This window comes from Lepidochelys olivacea (genome assembly GCF_965140295.1).
Source record: "Lepidochelys olivacea isolate rLepOli2 genome assembly, chromosome: 23".
NCBI lineage: Eukaryota > Metazoa > Chordata > Testudines > Cheloniidae > Lepidochelys > Lepidochelys olivacea.
This window is the reverse complement of record NC_140433.1, coordinates 13,404,004-13,425,909: the sequence shown is the minus strand read 5'-3', so window position 1 is coordinate 13,425,909 and position 21,906 is coordinate 13,404,004. Positions and strand designations below refer to the sequence as shown.

At 68.8% G+C, this 21,906-nt stretch overlaps 1 protein-coding gene across 4 annotated transcripts; it reads right to left on the bottom strand.

Annotated features, from left to right (window-relative positions):
* Positions 1-110: 110 nt before the first annotated feature.
* PPP6R1 (protein phosphatase 6 regulatory subunit 1) lies at positions 111-20,778 on the bottom strand. 4 transcript variants are annotated; one of them, XM_084612632.1, is made up of 24 exons: positions 20,625-20,778; positions 14,635-14,867; positions 13,234-13,420; positions 12,535-12,672; positions 12,038-12,103; positions 11,634-11,746; positions 10,955-11,068; positions 10,709-10,874; positions 10,307-10,459; positions 7,908-8,039; positions 7,371-7,435; positions 6,957-7,072; positions 6,158-6,243; positions 5,703-5,792; positions 5,478-5,575; positions 4,792-4,815; positions 4,061-4,118; positions 3,665-3,801; positions 2,814-2,923; positions 2,352-2,517; positions 1,968-2,047; positions 1,481-1,583; positions 1,108-1,221; positions 111-800 (listed from the first exon to the last, which is right to left on the bottom strand). In XM_084612632.1, exons 2-24 carry the CDS (start codon positions 14,859-14,861, stop codon positions 797-799), a joined length of 2,547 nt encoding a protein of 848 aa, XP_084468758.1. In that variant the 5' UTR covers positions 14,862-14,867; positions 20,625-20,778; the 3' UTR covers positions 111-796. The 4 variants fall into 4 exon arrangements, with proteins under 4 accessions (XP_084468758.1, XP_084468756.1, XP_084468757.1 ...); XM_084612630.1 differs by having other exon boundaries at positions 1,481-1,586; positions 20,625-20,777; XM_084612631.1 differs by lacking the exon at positions 20,625-20,778 and adding an exon at positions 16,305-16,452 and having other exon boundaries at positions 1,481-1,586.
* Positions 20,779-21,906: the final 1,128 nt, after the last annotated feature.

Sequence of the window (21,906 nt, the reverse complement as noted above, 5' to 3'; positions counted from 1 at the left end):
CCCTCCCCCAGCAGCCTCTAACCCCCCCCGGCCCCACCTACCTATGCCCAACCCCACCCCCAACACTGCCTGACCACACGCCCAACAGCTCCTAGTCCCACCCACCCATGTCTACCCTCCGCCCCCTGCCCTCCCCACTCCCTCCAGCATTTCTTCCCCCCCACCCCAGCTGAGCTGGGCTCTGGGGGGCAGAACCCCGCTCCTGGCTGAGGCCCTGGACCAGACACAGAAAGGGGGGGCAGGGGTTGGGTTGGGGTTGTGCTTATGCTGGAAGTGGGGATGGGGGTTAAAATCTAATCTGTGGGGAAGGGCCCCCGTTCCCATGCCTGGCCTCCCAGGGGAGCAGAAGGGGAAGACAAGGGCACGCTGTGGAGGGGCTAACCTGTGGGGGAGGGGGAGCAGGGAAGCAGAGGGGCAGCCCCCCTGGAGCAGAATGGGGGGGCTAACCGAGGGGGGCCGGAAGCCCAGTGGGGGGCCGGCATGAGAAGTGGGGGCCAGGGTTAGTGCTTTCCAGAGTCACTTCTCCGAACGATTCGCTTTTAATTCTGTCGCCCTGCTGCAGATTTCAGTGCAAAAATGGGGGGGGACCGTCCCGGGGGGCTCACAGCAGCCTCCCTGGGGGAGGGGGGCTCAGCCATCTCGCCATGAGCATCCTGTGATGGGGGGACTGTGCCGCCCCGTCCTATGCTGCCCCCCCCATGGGAAAGGGCTCTCCTTGGGCGGGCCGGGCTCCAGGAGGGGGGGCTCCCTCCAGCCCCCCCCAATCAGCAGCTTCCCCAGGCGCCCTCCGTGAGCTTTATCTGGGGAGGAGAGAGAGATGGACAAGGGGGGTCATCACTCAGTCCCATTGCCCCCCAATTCCCAAATCGGAGACCCCCCCCCCTGCAACCCAGGGCCCACCTCCCCAGCCGGGGGGGCGGGTTGAGCTTAGGCCAAGTTAACACCCCGCCATGCACAGGATTTGATGAGGTCACAGGCTGAGCCCTCCCCCCAGATCCTGAGGGGGATCCCCCCAACTGAGGCCCTCCCTCCAAACAGCCCCCTACTGAGCTGACCCCCCCAACCTGGCTGAGCACTCCTTGGGGGGGGAGGGGGGTCAGGGCTCACCTGGCTGCCGGCTGCTGCTGCCTCTGGGGGGAGCTGTTCTCCACCTTCGGGGCGTCTGCAGCCCCCGGGAGCCGCTGGTTGACATCAGAGGTAGATAGGGGGGCCCCTTCCGTGCTGGGTGGGGGGGGGGGGGAGAAGACAGCTGGTTGAGGGGTGGGACCAGGGCTGGCTCCTCCCCCACCACACAAACCCCACGCCCAAGTGACCTCCCTCCCAGGGCAGTTACCTGGGTGGGGGGCAGGGCCAAGGCTGGCTCCTCCCCCGCCCCACAAGCTCCACCCCCAGCCCAGGGTTCAGCCCTGTCTGAGGGAGCCCCCCCCCCCACGGGTGCTGGTACCCCGCGCTGGCCCCTCCCTCTTGCTCCCGGCCTTACTTTGGCCTGGCTGCGGCGGGGCCGGGCGGGCGAGCCGATTGGCCATTCAGCGCCGGCTCGCTGCTCTCGCAGGGCGATCCCGCTCGGGGGGGCTCCGGGGGGGCTGCTGGAGAGTGGGGGTGTTAGGGGGCCTGCCAACACGGACGTTCTTTCCCGCCCATCGCCCCCACAGGTCAACCCCATAGGCCCAACCCCCGCCCTGATCCACAGGCCCATGGGCCCAGCAACCCTCCCCACACTTAGCTCGGACCCACGGACCCAACCATCCACCCCCCACAGCCCAGATCCCCTCCCCACAATCCAGGTCAAATCCATGGGCCCAGCAACCCTCCCCCTGCTTAGCTCAGCCCCTTGGGCCCAACCACCCCCCGCCCAGCCCCAGCCCAGACCTACGGGGCCAAGATCCATCCCCCTGCCCGCCCCAGAGGAAGACCTGGAGGTCAGTGCTGGAGGGGGGGGGGGGGCAGGTTGCCACAGTGACACTCACCTCCCACCGAAGATACATTGCTACGTGTCGGTTCCTGAGGGTGGGGTCCCTGGGCAGAGCCTGACGGGGCCTCTGACAGGCTGCGGAAATACGCCCCCAACTGGGTCAGACCCACGGGCCCATCGACCCCGGCCTCCCGCCCCCTCCCCGGCCCGGACCCACAGGCCCTTCGACCCCGACCTTCCCACATGGGCCCGTTGACCCCCGGCCTCCTGCCCCCTCCCCAGCCCAGAGCCACGGGCCCACCGACCCCCTCCCCAGCCCAGAGCCACGGGCCCACCGACCCTGGCATCCCGTCTTCCACAGCAGCTCGTGCCAGCCCGGCCCCGAGAGGCCAATGAAGATAAGCCCGCCCTGCAGGGGGTGGAGGGAGTTGGGTCCCACCTGGTTTGCACTGAGGGGGTGTCTGTAAACAGGGCCCAGCTCCCTTCCGTGGGGGGGCGGGAGGCGTCCAAGCCGGGCCTGTCCCACGCGGCCACTCCGGTGTCCACCCCGGCGCTGTCGGGGGGCAGAGCGGGGGGCTCTGCAGGCAGTGGGTCAGGGCTGGTACCTGAGAAGGGAGAGAAGAGAGCGGGGTCAGGGCCGGGCAGCGGCCCGTTGCTCCCATTCCCTGGTGCCAGCGGGCGACACCCGGGCACTCACCAGGTGCCGTGGCTCAGGCTGGCCACCACCAGACAGCTGGGAAGTGAGGCCTTGATTTGCATATTTAATGAATATGCACCATCGAGTTTACATACATTACCTAGACCCCACAGACACCCCCAGGGCCAGCCTCTGCCCCCATCCTCTGGCTCCGGGGGTCCCCCCGTCCTGTTGGATTCACCCCGTTCTCCACTGGGGTCTTACCCTCAGCCTCGCCGCCGCCACCTCCACCCTCCACGCCCCCGCCAGCGTCTTCCTCCTCGCCCTCCTCCTCCGAGTCCCGGCTCCCCTCGCTGTCTGTGCTGCCGCAGCTCCTGGTGCGGGGAGAGAATGAGCCCGGATCAGCCCCCCCGGGCCCCTCTGCCCCGGTATCCCGCCTCCTCCCTGCCCCCGGATCAGCCCCCCGGGCCCCTCTGCCCCGGTATCCCGCCTCCTCCCTGCCCCCGGATCAGCCCCCCGGGCCCCTCTGCCCCGGTATCCCGCCTCCTCTGCCCCCCGGATCAGCCCCATGGGCCCCTCTGCCCCGGTATCCCGCCTCCTCCCTGCCCCCGGATCAGCCCCCCGGGCCCCTCTGCCCCGGTATCCCGCCTCCTCCCTGCCCCCGGATCAGCCCCCCGGGCCCCTCTGCCCCGGTATCCCGCCTCCTCTGCCCCCCGGATCAGCCCCATGGGCCCCTCTGCCCCAGTATCCCGCCTCCTCTGCCCCCCGGATCAGCCCCATGGGCCCCTCTGCCCCGGTATCCCGCCTCCTCTGCCCCCCGGATCAGCCCCATGGGCCCCTCTGCCCCGGTATTCCACCCCTCAGATCAGAGCCACAGGCCCATCTACCCTGGTATGCCGTCCCCTCCCTGCCCCCGGACCAGATGCATGAGCTCATCCATGGTATTTATCCCAGAGCCTGGGAGAGAACCCAGGAGTCCTGGCTCCCAGCCCCCACCCCGCTCCAACCACTAGCCCCCACTCCACTCCGAGCCAGGGAGAGAACCCAGGCATCCTGACTGCCCACAAGAACAGGAGGCCCTGCGCCCGCCCCCTGGAGTCGCTCGGGGCCAGTACCTAGGCCCTGCGGGCTGCGCCCCCCCCCCGGAGTAGCCCAGGTCCTTCTCCTGCCAGGCGTCCTCCCCGTCCGAGTCGTCGTCGTCGAACTGCTGGATCCGCTCCTTGTAGCAGACTTCGAACAGGTTGGAGTTGGGCTGGGGGGAGGGGGCAGAGAGTCAGGGCGCCGACTGGGGGGGGACAGACGAGTTGGGGGACAAGGGGGTGGCCGGAGGGGGGGTCGGGCAAGAGGCAGGCCAGGGAACATTCATGCTCTTGTCACCGGTGCTCAGCGAGATGATGCCAGCTGGGAACGGGGGGGGGGATGGCAGTGCAGGAGTGAGGGAAGGGCATGGGGCACAGGGCAGAGGGGTGATGGGGGGCTGGGAAAGGTGGTGAGGGGGGCAGGGCACTCACACTGTCGTCATCGGCACTCAGGGAGAAGCTCAGGCTGCCCGTCCTGTCGAAGGGGGCGCTGGAATGGAGAACACAGCGTGACAGGGGGCTGAGCCAGCATCAAACGGGGGGCGCTGCTGGCCACCCCCCACCACATGCATTGGGAAGAGACCAGCAGCTGAGCCCCCCTGCTCTGACTACTAGATCCCCCCCTCCCCTCCCAGAGCTGGGAGAGAACCCAGGAGTCCTGGCTCCCAGCCCCTCCCTGCTCTAACCACTAGACCCCACTCCCCTCTCAAAAGTGGGGACAGAACCCAGGAATCCTGGCACCCAGCCCCCTCCCTGCTTTCACTACTGGACCCCACTCCCTTTCCAGAGCTGGGAGAGAACCCAGGAGTCCTGCTTTGGGCAGGCCTCCCCGACTAGGATAACGCCCCCACCCCAGTGGCCCGTGCTGCCAGACCTCGATCCCCCCCCAGGGGGCACTGTGCTAGGAGAGGGGGTGCCACCTGGGGCGGGGAGGGCGGGAGAGCAGTTGGGACCCCAAGGGCTGCTGGGACAGTTAACCCCGCGGAGCCTGGAGCTGTGCCCAGCTGAGTCCCCAATTGCGGGATTTCCTGAAAGGGGCGGGGCCAGGGGGGTTAAAGGTCGTTCTCCTCTCGCCCCCACTCCCAGGAATGGGGATGGGGAGGGGTCCGGCTGCTGTTGTGTGCCCCCGCCGGCGGGCCTGGGGGGGCACCAGGGGTCGTTACCTCTTGAGCTGGCGGAAGTGGGCGCTGGACGCAGTGGAGAGAAAAAGAGAAGCAGAGACATGAAGCCAAGAGGGGCTTGGGGTGGGGGACTCGTGGGGGGCTGGCGTGCCCCACTCCGAGGGGCTCTGCTCAACAGGCAGGGCGTGCTTCTGCCAGCACCCCAGCCCCCACGGCCATGTGGGGGGAAGGCTGATGCGATGCTGCCCCACTGCTCTACGTGGGGGTCCCCGGGGAGGCAGGAAGCCAAGGAGGGGGGTTATGGGGTGTCAGCCCCCCCCACATGGGGGTCCCCAGGGAGGCAGGGGTTAGCGAGGGGGCTGATGGGGTAGTGTGCGCGAATCTGGGTTAGACACACACAGTCAGCGTCCCCCTGGAAAGCACCGGGGTTCGTTTGTGCAGAACCCCAAGTTAGTGTGAATGAGCCGGGGTGGGGTCACCCCAAAAGGTGCGGCTGAGCGAGTCCCAGGCACCGACAGGAGTCATGGCACAGCTGGGGAGGGGACCCAGGAGTCCTGGCTCCCAGCCTACAGCAGAGAAGGTGGATCTGGTGCCATGTAGTGGCCCTGTTCCCCAGTGCACCCCCACAGCGGGTCTGTCCGCCCAGGTGTCCTGGGGGGCTGGCCCCAAGTGTGGGGCAGCGGGGGCTGATGGGCGGGAGTGGGGGGTGTTCCCAGGCAGACACACACTTGACACTCTCCTCCTGCTCCCCGAATTCCTCGTCGTTGAAGCCGAAGTGGTCGATGAAGGCCGAGGTCACCTGCTGCATCTGGTAATCCACGAAGGCCTGGAGAGGAGGGACAGACACAGACAGAAGCTGGGAGGGCATCGGGCACAGGGGGGCTGGGTAGCCGGGACCCCCTTGCCCGGCGCTGGGATGCGGCTGGCTCGGGGGGGGGGGGGGCAAACCCAACCTGCTGCAGCACGGCCTCCTGGGGGAAGTTGAACTCCTTCAGGTCGTTCTCCTCGTCGTCGCTGGACGAGTGCAGATTGTGCATGTTCACCTGCAGGGGGCGATGGGGCTCGTTAGGGTCATGGTACGGGGGGCGGGGCCGAGTCCCGTCCCTCCCCCCGACACCTCCCAGCTGAGTGGGGGGCAGCACCGGCTGGGTGGGTCCCTCAGAACATGGGACAGAGCCCCAGGACATTGCTCGGGCGTTAGCTGGCGGAACTCCCTGCTACAAGACGGGGCTGAGGCTCGAGTAAAGACGGGCTCGCGGCTTCCACGGTGCTTGGCACAGGGCAGGAAGCCAGTGGGCACATGGGGCTGGTATCGGCGCTGACAGCTGGACAGACATGGGGGTAGCCCTGGGGGGGATCAGCCTGTGGGGCTGGGGCTTGGCGGGTGTGTGAAGCGCAGGAAACTCACCAGATCCACCACGTTTTTCTTGTTGGTCTCTGCCAGGGGCCCCGAGACGAACTTCTCCCACCGCTCCTGCTCCTCCTCCGGCAGCTCTGCCAGGGCAGGGGCAGCGGAGTGAGATGGTGCCCCCCATGGGCGGCAGCCCCCTGCCACAGCTCCACACCACTGCCCCGGGGGCAGGGAAGAGCCACAGAGCTGGGTGCCCCAGCCACCCCCTATGGGCCCTGGGGGGGGCAGGAACACCCCAGGCACAGGGCGCCCCGGCCCCGATCCACCCCCTATGGGCCCTGGGGGGGCAGGAATACCCACAGCGCAGGGCACCCCGGCCCCGATCCACCCCTTACGGGTCCGGGGGGGGGGCAGGAACACCCCAGGCACAGGGCGCCCCGGCCCCGATCCACCCCCTATGGGCCCTGGGGGGGGCAGGAACACCCCAGGCACAGGGCGCCCCGGCCCCGATCCACCCCCTATGGGCCCTGGGTGGGCAGGAATACCCACAGCGCAGGGCACCCCGGCCCCGATCCACCCCTTACGGGTCCGGGGGGGGGGCAGGAACACCCCAGGCACAGGGCGCCCCGGCCCCGATCCACCCCCTATGGGCCCTGGGTGGGCAGGAATACCCACAGCGCAGGGCACCCCGGCCCCGATCCACCCCTTACGGGTCCGGGGGGGGGGGCAGGAACACCCCAGGCACAGGGCGCCCCGCCAACCGCCTACTAAGGGTCACCACAGGCCGGGCAGCGAGCTGGGAGCCAAGGGGCTGGTTCTGTGCCCCCCGCTGGCCCAGCGCCCCCCCCGCACCCACCTTTCAGCAGCTGCCCCACGAGGGCGACGTGAGGACCCTTCTCGGAGCTCTGGACGAGGGCGTTGGCGATGCGCGTCAGGTGGCCCATGTACCCCCTCCGCCGGCCGCCAGCTGCCCTGCAACGGGACCCGAGGGCCGGGCGTCACCGCAGCGCCCACCCCGCCGGCAGGGCTGAGCCCAGGGCGGCGCTGGGCTGCGGGGAGCGGGGCTCAGCTGGGGGCAGCTCTCCCCTGTAGTCAGCACCGGACACTAGGGGGCGCTCTCACAGCATCCACCCCAGCACAGGGCTCAGAAGAGCTGGGCTCCCCCCCTCCCCCCTCCAGCTCTGGGAGGGTTGTCGGGTCTGGTGGTTGGGGGGGGCTGGGCTCCCCTCGTAGCGGGGTGTCTCGCTCTTTACCCCCCCCCACCACTTACTGGGTCTGCTCGTTCTCCTCCCAGGCCGACAGGATTCGTTGCACCAAGTGGCATTTCTGCAGCAGCTGCAGGGGCGGGAGAGAAGGGGGCAGCGGGTCACGGCTGGGCGGGGCAGAGACGGGACCCACCACTGACTAAGGGGGAGCAGGAGGCAGTGTTGGTTACTGGTTTGCGGGGGAGCCAGGACTCCTGGGTTCTCTACGGGGCTCTGGGAGGGAAATCTAGTCCAGTGGGTTAGACGGGGAGGGGGCTGGGAGCCAGGATTCCTGGGTTCGATCCCCGGCTCTGAGAGGGGAGTGGGGTCCAGTGGGTTAGACGGGGAGGGGGCTGGAAGCCAGGACTCCGGGTTCGATTCCCAGCTCTGGGGGGAGGAGTGGGGTCCAGTGGATTAGACGGGGAGGGGGCTGGGAGCCAGGACTCCTGGGTTCTCTCCCTGGGGCCAATCATAACCCCAGAGGAAGGAGGCGACTGCAGATCCTGCCCACACTGGGCTGCCCGCCCCCTGCCCGGGAGCTTCAAGGGTCCCCCCCCACTCACATGCTTGACGACGGGGCTGTCTGGCGGGGGCTGCGAGTCCTCAGGGGGGGCGCCGGCCCGCAGCAGGGTGCTCAGACACGCCTCCAGCTGGGCATGCAGGAAATTGTTGTAGGTGTATTTGAAATACAGGTCCTGGGCGAGAGAGAGACGCAGCTTAGGACTGCGCTTGCAGGGGACACCGGGCACCAGCCTGGCTATGGCGCCCAGCCGCGGGGGGCTGGGTACACGGGGACCCCTCGCCCGGTGCTGGGACGCGGCCCCTCTGGGGTGGGGGCTGGTGGTACAGCTGGCCGCTTTGGGACGGAAAGTGAAACAATCTCCTTCCCAGATCCGGGACTGGCGCTGGACTCCGGGGGTTTCCGTCCTGGCCTCGTCTTCTAACCAACGGGCAGAAATCAAAGCAAACTTGCCCCCTCAGAAACCTCCTGCCCTCACTGAGCACGACCCATTCCCGTCGCCAGACAAGCCGAGCACCGACCAGGCTAAATGGGCCCCTGCCTCTGACCTGGGGCGGGAGGGAGGGGGCAGGACACCCGGGCAGCTGGGCCCCTGGCTCTGACCTGGGGCAGTAGGGAGCGGGTCGCCCCCCCCGCAGATGGGCCCCTGGCTCTGACCTGGGGTGGTAGGGAGAGGCCAGGACACCTGGGCAGCTGGGCCCCTGGCTCTGACCCGGGGCGGTAGGGAGGGGGCAGGACACCCGGGCAGCTGGGCCCCTGGCTCTGACCCGGGGCGGTAGGGAGGGGGCAGGACACCCGGGCAGCTGGGCCCCTGGCTCTGACCCGGGGCGGTAGGGAGCGGGCCGCCCCCCCCTGCAGATGGGCCCCTGGCTCTGACCCGGGGGCGGGAGGGGGCGGGCCGCCCCCCCCTGCAGATGGGCCCCTGGCTCTGACCCGGGGGCGGGAGGGGGCGGGCCGCCCCCCCCTGCAGATGGGCCCCTGGCTCTGACCCGGGGGCGGGAGGGGGCGGGCCGCCCCCCCCTGCAGATGGGCCCCTGGCTCTGACCCGGGGGCGGGAGGGGGCGGGCCGCCCCCCCCTGCAGATGGGCCCCTGGCTCTGACCCGGGGGCGGGAGGGGGCGGGCCGCCCCCCCCCTGCAGATGGGCCCCTGGCTCTGACCCGGGGGCGGGAGGGGGCGGGCCGCCCCCCCCCTGCAGATGGGCCCCTGGCTCTGACCCGGGGGCGGGAGGGGGCGGGCCGCCCCCCCCCTGCAGATGGGCCCCTGGCTCTGACCCGGGGGCGGGAGGGGGCGGGCCGCCCCCCCCCTGCAGATGGGCCCCTGGCTCTGACCCGGGGGCGGGAGGGGGCGGGCCGCCCCCCCCCTGCAGATGGGCCCCTGGCTCTGACCCGGGGGCGGGAGGGGGCGGGCCGCCCCCCCCCTGCAGATGGGCCCCTGGCTCTGACCCGGGGGCGGGAGGGGGCGGGCCGCCCCCCCCCGCAGATGGGCCCCTGGCTCTGACCCGGGGGCGGGAGGGGGCGGGCCGCCCCCCCCCTGCAGATGGGCCCCTGGCTCTGACCCGGGGGCGGGAGGGGGCGGGCCGCCCCCCCCCTGCAGATGGGCCCCTGGCTCTGACCCGGGGGCGGGAGGGGGCGGGCCGCCCCCCCCCTGCAGATGGGCCCCTGGCTCTGACCCGGGGGCGGGAGGGGGCGGGCCGCCCCCCCCCTGCAGATGGGCCCCTGGCTCTGACCCGGGGGCGGGAGGGGGCGGGCCGCCCCCCCCCTGCAGATGGGCCCCTGGCTCTGACCCGGGGGCGGGAGGGGGCGGGCCGCCCCCCCCCTGCAGATGGGCCCCTGGCTCTGACCCGGGGGCGGGAGGGGGCGGGCCGCCCCCCCCCTGCAGATGGGCCCCTGGCTCTGACCCGGGGGCGGGAGGGGGCGGGCCGCCCCCCCCCTGCAGATGGGCCCCTGGCTCTGACCCGGGGGCGGGAGGGGGCGGGCCGCCCCCCCCCTGCAGATGGGCCCCTGGCTCTGACCCGGGGGCGGGAGGGGGCGGGCCGCCCCCCCCCTGCAGATGGGCCCCTGGCTCTGACCCGGGGGCGGGAGGGGGCGGGCCGCCCCCCCCCTGCAGATGGGCCCCTGGCTCTGACCCGGGGGCGGGAGGGGGCGGGCCGCCCCCCCCCTGCAGATGGGCCCCTGGCTCTGACCCGGGGGCGGGAGGGGGCGGGCCGCCCCCCCCCTGCAGATGGGCCCCTGGCTCTGACCCGGGGGCGGGAGGGGGCGGGCCGCCCCCCCCCTGCAGATGGGCCCCTGGCTCTGACCCGGGGGCGGGAGGGGGCGGGCCGCCCCCCCCCTGCAGATGGGCCCCTGGCTCTGACTTCACACAAAAGCTGACCCCAGGATTGGTCCTTGTTGGCCCCGCCCCCTCATCACCATCCCATTGGCTGCCCCGCCCCCAGCACTCACCAGCATGGTGTCCAGGGCACCCAAAGCCAGCAGCTCCTCCTGCAGCCCGGCGTCCCCGGCCCCCAGCGCGCTGCCCAGAAGCTTCACCACCTGCAGCCGCGTGTTCCCCAGCGGCGGGTCCAGCAGCCCCCACGACATCTGCAGGGCCGGCCGCTGTGGGGAGCAGGGGTTAGCACAGGCGAGAGAACCCAGGCGTCCGGGCAGCCCCTCCCAGCGCCAGGGATAGAACCCAGGAGTCCTGGCTCCCGGCCCACCCTGCTCTACCCACGAGCCCCCACTCCCCTCCCAGCGCCAGGGATGGAACCCAGGAGTCCTGGCTCCCGGCCCACCCTGCTCTAACCATTAGCCCCCACTCCCCTCCCAGCGCCAGGGATGGAACCCAGGAGTCCGGGGGCCCATTACCTTCGGGGGTTCGATCAGCAGCTGGTGGAAGTCCCGGAGGTAACCTCTGAGGGCCAGCAGGGTGCTGGGGCTGGCCTGGCAGGCGCTACCGTCCGAGCCCAGAGGCCCCAGCTCCAGCTGCCCTTCCAGAGGGCAGTAAAAGCTGCCCATCCCCCCGGCCTCGGACCTGCAGGGGCAGAGGAAAGGATGAGCAGGGGCGGGGCGGCCGGCTGGCCCCGCCCCCTCCCACCAGCTCCACCCCCTCACCTGGCTCGCCGTGGCTCCAGCAGCGTCAGCAACACCTGGATCCCGCTGACGATGACGGACTCGTCCCGCTCGTCCGCCAGCATGTTCCCCAGCAGCTGCTCCACCGTCTCCTGCCTTCGGGGGGGGCCCAAACACCCCACCCCCACCCCTGTCAGAGGGGCCGGCCGAGGGGGGCCCCAAACACCCCATCCCCCGGGGACCCAGCCCTGCCCCCCACCCCAGAGGGGCCGTGTCTCAGCACCGGGTGAGGGTCCTTGGCTCGTGGTCCGGGAGCTTCAGGCTTCTGCTTCACCATCGTTAACTTGGGTTGATACTGGGAGGGCCAGGACGCCACCCTCCAACCAAGGGGGCCCTGGGCTGCCCCCTTCCCCAGTCCTGCCGGTGCCCCTCCCTCCCGACCCGCAGCCCCCTGCTAGCCCACCCGACCCGCAGCCCCCTGCTAGCCCAGCCCTGCCGGTGTCCCTCCCTCCCGACCCGCAGCCCCCTGCTAGCCCAGCCCTGGGCTGCCCCCTTCCCCAGCCCTGCCGGTGCCCCTCCCTCCCAACCCGCAGCCCCCTACTTGCCCAGCTCTGGGCTCCCCCCGTCCCCCAGCCCTGCTGGTGCCCCTCCCACCCGACCCGCATCCCCCTGCTAGCCCAGCCCTGGGCTCCCCCCTCCTGACCCACAGCCCTGCACTCACTTCTCCAGCGTGGCCAGCAGCTGGTCGGGTTCGGGGCTGTCCTGGATCTGCACCATCTGCTCCCGGCTCAGGCGGATGATGTCACACAGGGACTGGGAGGCGTTGGAATGTTGCTGGGGTGGGGGGAAAGAGACCCAGTTACCGGGGCGATGGGAAAGGCGGGGCCAAGTACTGGGAGGCGGGGCCAGTCCCTCTGCCCACGCCCCACCAGAGCTGCCGGCTTAGAGGTACAGACCCCCATTGCCAGTAGGGGCTGGAGGCAGCGGGAGCCAGGACTCCTGGGTTCTCTCCCCAGGTCTGGGAGGGGAGTGAGGTCTAGTGGTTGGGGGGGGGGCTAGGAGCTCCCCGCCTGTAGCTGTCCCCCCCATGCCCCTCCCCCACCAGGTGGGGGCCACGCTGCTCACATTGTCATCTTTCGAAGGGTGAATCATCTCGATCAACCTCTGCACGATCTTCTCCTCGTTCAGCCACTGTGAAGGGAACAGCACAACTCGGTGCCCCTCACTTCTGACCCGCAGCCCCCTCCCAGCCCAGCCCCGGGCTCCCCCACAGCTCTGCCAGTGCCCCCCCCACGGGGGTTTCCCTCTGGCTCAGCCTGGCTGGAAGCTGTGACTTTCTTCCTGCCGGGGGGGGGCGGGGGGGAAGCAGGCAGGGCTGGCCACTGGGGGAGGGGACGGCCCCTAGGGAGCTTTGACCAATGGAGTGCCCTGCTGAACCTGAGGTAGCCCTGGAGTTGCCAATGAGATGCGGGCAAAGGGGCAGGGGCGAGCGTGGGGCTGGGCCCAGGGTAGCAAATGAGATGGGGGGGCCCCCCCGGCAGGCAAGAAGGGGCGGGGCCGTGGGTGCCCAGGGGCGGGGCCAGCAGGCAAGGGGCGGGGCCAGCAGGAAACCCCTCCCTCACGTTGAAGACGTCCTGGCGGAGCGTTGGCTGCTCCACGCAGGTTAGCAGCCGCAGCAGCAGGTCCATGATGGCCGAGGTGCCGATGTGCCGCAGCAGCAGGCTGACGAAATCGTCCTTCTTGCGCAGAAAGGCCACAATCTGCAAGGGACCAGTCCAGCCCCATTAGCCTGGGGAACTCCCCACCACTGTGGCCAGGCATCCAGCTTTGGGGCCTGAGCTGCCTCCTGCTCGGGGTGATGAGGAGGGAACAGGCTCCCAAGCTCCGCAGCCAGGACGCCAGGCTAGATGGGCAGACGTGCCGCAGCGATGCCCTGGCCTGGAGGACATCTGGGGGGGCCCAGATGAGCCCGTCCCCCACCTGCAAGCAGCAGCGAGTGTCTCACTCATGAGGGGCAGCAACGGCCAATAGCCCTGGGCCCAACTAGCCTGGTCTCCTGCCTGTGCCAGCTGCTTTGGGAGGTAGGGTGCTAGGGAGAGGGGCCACCCCCTCCACAGCTCAAAGGGGGCCAGCTGCTGCCAGGCTATTGGTGGTATTGTGGTAACACCCCACCCCCCCACCCCTACCCGCTGGCTGGGATTGGGGGCCCATCGTGCCAGGCGCTGCACATAGGTGGAGCGAGAGCCAGTCCGGACCCCAAGAGCTGGCAGGCAGAAGGGAAACTGAGGCAGGGGGAGGCTGGGCCTGGCCACCCGGTGCACCTGGTCTGTCTTGCGGTTGATGAGGATGCCCATGACCTTGCTGAAGAAGCTGGCCAGCAGCGGGTTGAGGACCCCGTGTCCCTGCAGGAAGCCGTAGAGACGCCGCAGCAGGCCCTCATCCTCGCCCAGCGCATCCGTGATGGGGCTCACGTCCGATGTCAGGATCTCGCACGACACACTGGGGTACCTGCGGCGGGGCACATGAGCACCAGCCAGCTGTGGGGGAGCTGGTGCCCCATACTCCCAACCCACAGCCCCTGCTAGCCCAGCCCTGGGCACCCCGCAGCCCTGTGGTGCCCGACTCCCGACCTGCAGCCCCTGCTAGCCCAGCCCTTCCTGTGTAGTAGTAAGATTTTATGTTAGCATTTTTATATAATTTAGAATGAAGAAAAGTGAGGTAATAATGTAGCATGTATTAAACGTATTGGTGTGTGATATGATCATATCCTGCTAACCACCCTTTCTGAATAGCAGAAAGGAACGGGCATAATGGGTCATTTGGTAAAGATGCATCAGCCGAAGTCAGTGTCTGGGCTGATTTCAAGGCAGTAACAGACCTTTAAGGGTGATGACTTTGTCGCATTTTAAAATTAGTAAAAAAAAGCCGTGATTGTTTTCTTTAGCACTGCAATTTAACGTTCCTGTTCAAAATGTTCTGTGTAAATTAATTCCGTTTTCTGCGTAAATAAAAAACGTGTACGTTAAAAAAGAAGAGTAAAAGCCATCACTAAACCAAATGGTCTAGGAAGGAACCGAAAACAGATGCAAGGACACCAAGAGGCTGCAACACGCCCCTATTAAAATATCAAAAAAGGGCAAATTAACAACTCTAAAAATAAAACAGGCACCTATGAATGGAGACAAAATAGCTGTGATCAAAACCAGTATAAAATAACTCCCTAAAAAACTTAATAAAAAATAAATTTAAGAAAACAAGCTCTCATCAACCAATTGATTACAGCGTAACAGTGCAAAACTCATTGGTCCCAATAAAAATAAAAATAAAAATCACTATATAAACAAGGGGCCTTGCCATGAAACTTTGGGTTTGTCCTGCCAAGACTTCCCCGGATCATCGTGTCCTGAACGACAGGACCCGGCTCCTCCCTACCTGTGATCAACCTAGCCACTAGATTGATCCAGACTCTGGACTGGTAACTATAACGCCGACTGGCGGGACGGCGTGTGTGTTCACGGTGTGATTGAATGCATGTGCTAATTGTTAGATCTTCAATAAACGCGGGGTATTGCCTTTTCCCCTGAAAAAGATCCCGTGTGCTTCTTATAAGCATAACACTGGTGCCCCTCACTCCCGACCCGCAGCCCCCTACTAGCCCAGGCCTGGGCTCCCCCAACCCCAGCTCTGCCGGCGCCCCTCACTCCCGATCCGCAGGCCCTCACTTGTACCGCAGCCGCTCGTCCAGCTCGGCGGGGGGCTCCTCGGTCACGCAGGTCACCAGCGCCTCCATGTGCTGCGGCTGCACCAGGAAGTCCAGCAGCCGGCGGTTCACCACCTTGCACTCCTGCAGCACATCGTCCTCGTCCAACAGCTCCCGCAGCGTCAGGTCGGCGCGTTCCAGCAGCGTCTCGATGTGCGAGCTGGAGTGCAGGTCGAACTTCCAGAACATGGCGCCCTGCGGGGCGGGGATGGAAAGGGGGGGTCAGCGGCCACAGATCCCAGCACGGGCGGTGGGTGAACCTCGGGGAGGCTAGCCCCCAGCCCGGACCACCCCTTCTGCCCGAGGCCCCTCCCCTCCGAGCCCAGAGTTCGCCCCCCCAGAATTCAGCGCCATGTGGGTCAGTCACAGACCCCGCCCTAGAAATCCGGATCAGGTGAGGTTGGGGCAACAGGAGAGATCAGGAACCACCCCCCACACACACACATCAACAAGGGCCCCACCTGGCCAGATGCTTCATAGATACACCCCACCTGGAACTCGATCGGGGCTAGATCAGAGCCAGTGGCCCCTAGAGAGGAAAGGCCCCATGTCCCATTCCCCAGCTCCCTGAGCCAGCCAGTGCCCGTCCTGGGGCCAGATGGAAGCCAGCCCCCACCAGAACCCAGATCTCTCCTGTTTCCTAGAGGGATGCTCTAGCTGGTCAATATCCCTTCCCTGATCAGCCCTGGGCCAGCAGGGGAGACCGGCTCTGCCCCACATTGGCTGGGGGTAGGGAGCGGCTCATAAACAGGAATGGGGGAGCAACTCTCAGAGCGTGGCACGTGGGAGGGAGCAACGGATGAGGGCCCGTCCATCACATGCCCTGCGGGCCCCCCGCTCACCTTGCTGTTCGTGTTAGAACATCTATAGGCCCAGACTGAGATTGGGGCCCCGTCGCTGCACAGACCCCCCCCAACTGAGACTGGGGCCCCATTGCGCCGGGTGCTGCACAGACCCCCCCCAACTGAGACTGGGGTCCCGTTGCACCAGGAGCTGCACAGACCCCCCCCCGAGATTGGGGCCCCGTCGCACCAGGCACTGCACAGACCCCCCCCCCGACTGAGATTGGGGCCCCATTGTGCCAGGCACTGCACAGACCCCTCCCCCCCCGACTGAGATCGGGGCCCTGTCACGCCGGGAGCTGCACAGACCCCCCCCGTGAGATCGGGGCCCCGTCACGCCGGGTGCTGCACAGACCCCTCCCCCCCCGACTGAGATCGGGGCCCCGTCGCGCCGGGCGCTGCACAGACCCCTCCCCCCCGACTGAGATCGGGGCCCCGTCGCGCCGGGCGCTGCACAGACCCCTCCCCCCCGACTGAGATCGGGGCCCCGTCGCGCCGGGCGCTGCACAGACCCCTCCCCCCCGATTGAGATTGGGGCCCCGTCGCGCCGGGCGCTGCACAGAGAAGGCTCAGCCCTGGGCCCTAATCTATACAGCTGAAGGCAGGGTCCCCCCCGTTTCCAACACGGAGCGTGGACTCAGCAGCAGCCCCGGAGCCGGCGCTCGCACCCAGCTCTCCCACGCTACTCGGCCAGCCTCTCTCCCGGGTGAGGCTTCCAGCCATCGCCGCAAGGCTAACGAACAGGCTCCGGCCCCCCTCCCGCCCACACAGCCCCCGTTCGCAGCCCTACCCCTGCGGCAGCCAGCTTCCTTCCAGAGCCCGGCCAGGCCCCGCGCCCTGACGGGCAGGGGAAGCACCAGGCTGGCAGACACAGCTGCGGAGGCCTGGGTCCTTCCCGGGGCGGCCGGCTTTGGGCGCCACTAGAGGAACGGAAGCGGCAGGAAATGGGTTTGCAGAGAGGGTTGAGAGGCAGCGCTGGGAGAGCAGAGCAGAGCGCGCAAGGGGCGGGGGCCACAGCCCAGAACCCCAACCTGGCGCCTCCAGCCCCCCGCTGGCTTGGGGGCGATGCCCACCACTGCCCCTTAGCCTCAGAGCCCTTGCCTGTGCACACTGGAACCTGCCTGCGGCTGTCTCCGGGCAGCACCTGGTGCAACAGGGCCCTGATCTCAGCAGGGCAGGGACCCTCTCTCGCTGGGTCTGGGCAGCGCCCGGCACGACGGGGCCCTGATCTCAGCGGGGCAGGGAGCCTCTCTCGCTGGGTCTGGGCAGCGCCCGGCACGACGGGGCCCTGATCTCAGCGGCGCAGGGACCCTCTCTCGCTGGGTCTGGGCAGCGCCCGGCACGACGGGGCCCTGGTCTCAGCGGGGCAGGGACCCTCTCTCGCTGGGTCTGGGCAGCGCCCGGCACGACGGGGCCCTGGTCTCAGCGGGGCAGGGAGCCTCTCTCGCTGGGTCTGGGCAGCGCCCGGCACGACGGGGCCCTGGTCTCAGCGGGGCAGGGAGCCTCTCTCGCTGGGTCTGGGCAGCGCCCGGCACGACGGGGCCCTGGTCTCAGCGGCGCAGGGACCCTCTCTAGCTGGGTCTGGGCAGCGCCCGGCACGATGGGGCCCTGATCTCAGCGGGGCAGGGAGCCTCTCTCGCTGGGTCTGGGCAGCGCCCGGCACGACGGGGCCCTGGTCTCAGCGGGGCAGGGACCCTCTCTCGCTGGGTCTGGGCAGCGCCCGGCACGAGGGGGCCCTGGTCTCAGCGGGGCAGGGACCCTCTCTTGCTGGGTCTGGGCAGCGCACAGCACGACGGGGTCCTGATCTCAGTGGCGCAGGGACCCTCTCTCGCTGGGTCTGGGCAGCGCCCGGCACGACGGGGCCCTGGTCTCAGCGGGGCAGGGACCCTCTCTCGCTGGGTCTGGGCAGCGCCCGGCACGACGGGGCCCTGGTCTCAGCGGGGCAGGGACCCTCTCTCGCTGGGTCTGGGCAGCGCCCGGCACGACGGGGCCCTGGTCTCAGCGGGGCAGGGACCCTCTCTCGCTGGGTCTGGGCAGCGCCCGGCACGACGGGGCCCTGATCTCAGCGGCGCAGGGACCCTCTCTCGCTGGGTCTGGGCAGCGCCCGGCACGACGGGGCCCTGATCTCAGCGGCGCAGGGACCCTCTCTCGCTGGGTCTGGGCAGCGCCCGGCACGACGGGGCCCTGATCTCAGCGGCGCAGGGACCCTCTCTCGCTGGGTCTGGGCAGCGCCCGGCACGACGGGGCCCTGGTCTCAGCGGGGCAGGGACCCTCTCTCGCTGGGTCTGGGCAGCGCCCGGCACGACGGGGCCCTGGTCTCAGCGGGGCAGGGACCCTCTCTCGCTGGGTCTGGGCAGCGCCCGGCACGACGGGGCCCTGGTCTCAGCGGGGCAGGGACCCTCTCTCGCTGGGTCTGGGCAGCGCCCGGCACGACGGGGCCCTGGTCTCAGCGGGGCAGGGACCCTCTCTCGCTGGGTCTGGGCAGCGCCCGGCACGACGGGGCCCTGGTCTCAGCGGGGCAGGGACCCTCTCTCGCTGGGTCTGGGCAGCGCCCGGCACGACGGGGCCCTGGTCTCAGCGGCGCAGGGACCCTCTCTCGCTGGGTCTGGGCAGCGCCCGGCACGACGGGGCCCTGGTCTCAGCGGCGCAGGGACCCTCTCTAGCTGGGTCTGGGCAGCGCCCGGCACGAGGGGGCCCTGGTCTCAGCGGGGCAGGGACCCTCTCTTGCTGGGTCTGGGCAGCGCACAGCACGACGGGGTCCTGATCTCAGTGGCGCAGGGACCCTCTCTCGCTGGGTCTGGGCAGCGCCCGGCACGACGGGGCCCTGGTCTCAGCGGGGCAGGGACCCTCTCTCGCTGGGCCTCTCTGGTGCAGGCTCATGAGCTTCCCACCCCCCCCACTGCCCTTCAGAACGGCCCCAGGAGCACATGGGAGAGTCCAAAGATGAAACTGAGGCACTGCACCCCTCCCCCTCCAAGGTGAGATTTGAACTTGGGGCTTTTCGGCCCAGCACTGAGCCAGCAGCGAACAGCAAAGGCCGAACATTCGCTATCTGAGAATGATGCCCGCCTGACACGGAGCCACAAAAACCCGGGGGGGGGGGGGGGGAGTCCCTCCAGATTGACCCCACCTGGCCACCAGCAGGTCTCAGCTCCTAGCAAGAGGATTTAGCTGCTGAGCGCTTTGGGCTGGGGACCGTGCTACTCTGCCTAGCACCTAGCACATCAGAGCCCGGGCACTGGTGAATGAGACATGATTAATGAGGGGGGCCCTGACTGGAACGAAAGAGACCCCCTAAGAGGGCCCTGTGCCCCATGCCCCACCCCTCTGAGCCAGCCAGTCCCTGCCCTGGGGCTGGATGGGAGCTGGCGCCCCCTAGACGGGACAGGCCCCGTGCCCCATTCCCTGCCCACCTGCAGTCCTGTAACCCTTTCCCCGACACACCGGTTAGGATTTCTGTCACCCAGGTGCCAGAAACGCCCCCCGCCCCCAAGCTGCTACCGACGCTGTTGATGCCAGCCATGGCAGGGAGATAGAGCGCTCTGCCGGGCCATGGCACACTGCCACCCAGCCACCGCGGTGCATGGGGCTTTCACCCCTCCTGCCGCCAGGTCAGCCCGACGCCGGGAGCTGCGCACGCCGTCGCCTGCCCCAGAGGCCGCCCGCTGTGGGGACAAGGCCTCTAGGACATCCACACCCCAGGCTCACGCCACCACCGCCCCAATTCCCGTCCCCCCACGCTGTAACCACTAGTCCCCACGCCCCTCCCAGAGCCAGGGAGGGGACCCAGGAGTCCTGGCTCCCAAGACGGCAGCCAGAGGAAGCAGAGCAGCCCCAGCGCCCAGGCGCCGCCCCCCCCCGCCCCAAGTGGCGCACACAGAACCGGGGCACAGGCTCCGTCTCCCTCCAACGCAGGGGCAGGTTTCTTTAGCCCCCCACGGCCCCTTGGCCGTGATGCGAGGGGAGGGTGAGATTTGGGGGCGGGGGAGGTGGCGCAGAGAGCACATCTGTGCAGCGCCGAGCGCGGGGCGGGAAGCTGGGCTGAGACCCCCCCACAGACTGACCGGCGCAGGCAGCCGGACAGAGCCCCGGAGGCAGGGTCCCCGGGGGGGTGCAGGGGTCTCTACAGGGCCATGGGGGTGCCCCTGCTCGGAGAGGTATCGCCAGGGAGTCTTGGAGGGGCTCCCTCAGCCCAGCTGAGGGGTCTGTGGGGGGCCCAGCCATGCCCAAGTGAGTCTATAGGGGGCCCCGGTGGGGGGAGGTAATTGGGGGGGGCCGGCCCAGGGGATTCCAGGCCCCGGTGGGGGGGGGATCAATGGGGGGGGCAGGCCCAGGGGATTCCGGGCCCCGGTGGGGGGGGTTAATTGGGGGGGGCAGGCCCAGGGGATTCCGGGCCCCGGTGGGGGGGGTTAATTGGGGGGGCCCGGCCCAGGGGATTCCGGGCCCCGGTGGGGGGGGGGTTAATTGGGGGGGGGCCCGGCCCAGGGGATTCCGGGCCCCGGTGGGGGGGGGGTTAATTGGGGGGGGGCCCGGCCCAGGGGATTCCGGGCCCCGGTGGGGGGGGGGTTAATTGGGGGGGGGCCCGGCCCAGGGGATTCCGGGCCCCGGTGGGGGGGGGTTAATTGGGGGGGGGCCCGGCCCAGGGGATTCCGGGCCCCGGTGGGGGGGGGTTAATTGGGGGGGGGCCCGGCCCAGGGGATTCCGGGCCCCGGTGGGGGGGGGGTTAATTGGGGGGGGGCCCGGCCCAGGGGATTCCGGGCCCCGGTGGGGGGGGTTAATTGGGGGGGGCCCCGGCCCAGGGGATTCCGGGCCCGGGGGGTCTAATGGGGGGGGGGCCCGGCCCAGGGGATTCCGGGCCCCGGTGGGGGGGGGTCCAATGGGGGGGGGCCCGGCCCAGGGGATTCCGGGCCCCGGTGGGGGGGGTTAATTGGGGGGGGCCCCGGCCCAGGGGATTCCGGGCCCGGGGGGTCTAATGGGGGGGGGGCCGGCCCAGGGGATTCCGGGCCCCGGTGGGGGGGGGGTCCAATGGGGGGGGGGCCCGGCCCAGGGTCCCGGCGCTCCCCACGGGGCTGAGAGGCCAATATGGCGGCCACCGAGAGACGCAGCTCACCGGGCCCCCCCTGGGTCTCCTGGCACCGCCGCGATCCCACAATGCCCCGCGCCCGGAACCAGCCTGCGGCCGCTCTGCCGCCCCGTCTCACTGCCAGGCTCCCGTCTCCGGGGCAACGCGCATGCGCCGAGCGGACCCTTCCTTCCTCCTCTCCGGGAGCCCGCACATGCGCACACTTGGCACGAAGGCTTCCGGGGGGCCGCGCCCGCGAGAATTCGGGGCCCCGCCTCCCACTGGATGCGCATGCCCAGAACCTTCCCGCGCCTGTTTCCCAGCTTAGATACGCATGCGTCACACTCCCATTTATTTTTTTTTTAACCCTGCCCACCGCCTCATCTGGTCGAGCATGCGCAGAATAACCTCGCCTCCTTCCAGGGCGAGCTACGCATGCGTAGATGTTTCATTGCGTTGCCTCAGTAAGTGCGCATGCGTATAGCTTGTTGCTTCCCCCCGCGCCCCGCCTGCGATCGTTCGCATGCGCCCTGAAAATAGGTCTGGGGCCCTTGGGTGCGCATGCGCTTGACGCAGAGCCAGGCCTTGACCTTCCCCTGCTCGTTCCCTCCCCTACGCCAAGCGCCGAGGCGCATGCGCAGGGGCCACTGGCATCCAATTAATATTTAAATTAAGGAGGGAACGTTGTGGTGCTTTGCAGAAATCTGCATATCCAGGTAGCTGAGCCTGGGTCTGTGACATCGTCACGCTGTGTGACAGCACCGGCCACCATGACATCATCTCTCCACACGTCTGACATCATCAGTGTGCGCCACCCAGTGCTGGGGCACCTCCCCCCTGCGTGACAGCATCACCCTGAGACAACCCCTCCCAGGGGGTGACCTCATCCCCTGGTGTGACATCACCACCCCGCATGTGTGACATCACACCGCAGGGCACGTCGTCATGGCGTGACAGCGGAACTCAGACTCACTGACATCATCGCTCTGAGCTGCATCATCAGCTAGATCATGTTTGACATCATCATTGCACCATCAGCAGTTTAGCCTAATTGCTGTGGGTATGACATCATCACTGTAACCTCATCAGCTAGAATACCCCTGAGGGGGAAGGCTCCGGGCCCCATTCCCTGCCCCCCTGAGCCAGCCAGTCCTGGCCCTGGGTGGACCCCCTAGAGGAGAAAGGCCACGAGCCCCATTCCACAACCTCCCACCCTTTTGCCTAGGTCCCAGCTCTTCCCACGACACTCCTCCCCCCGCCCGCACCCAGCGGCCCTGGCACCCCCCAGGAAAGAGAAAAGGATCCACCCAATGCAGAACTTTTATTAGAA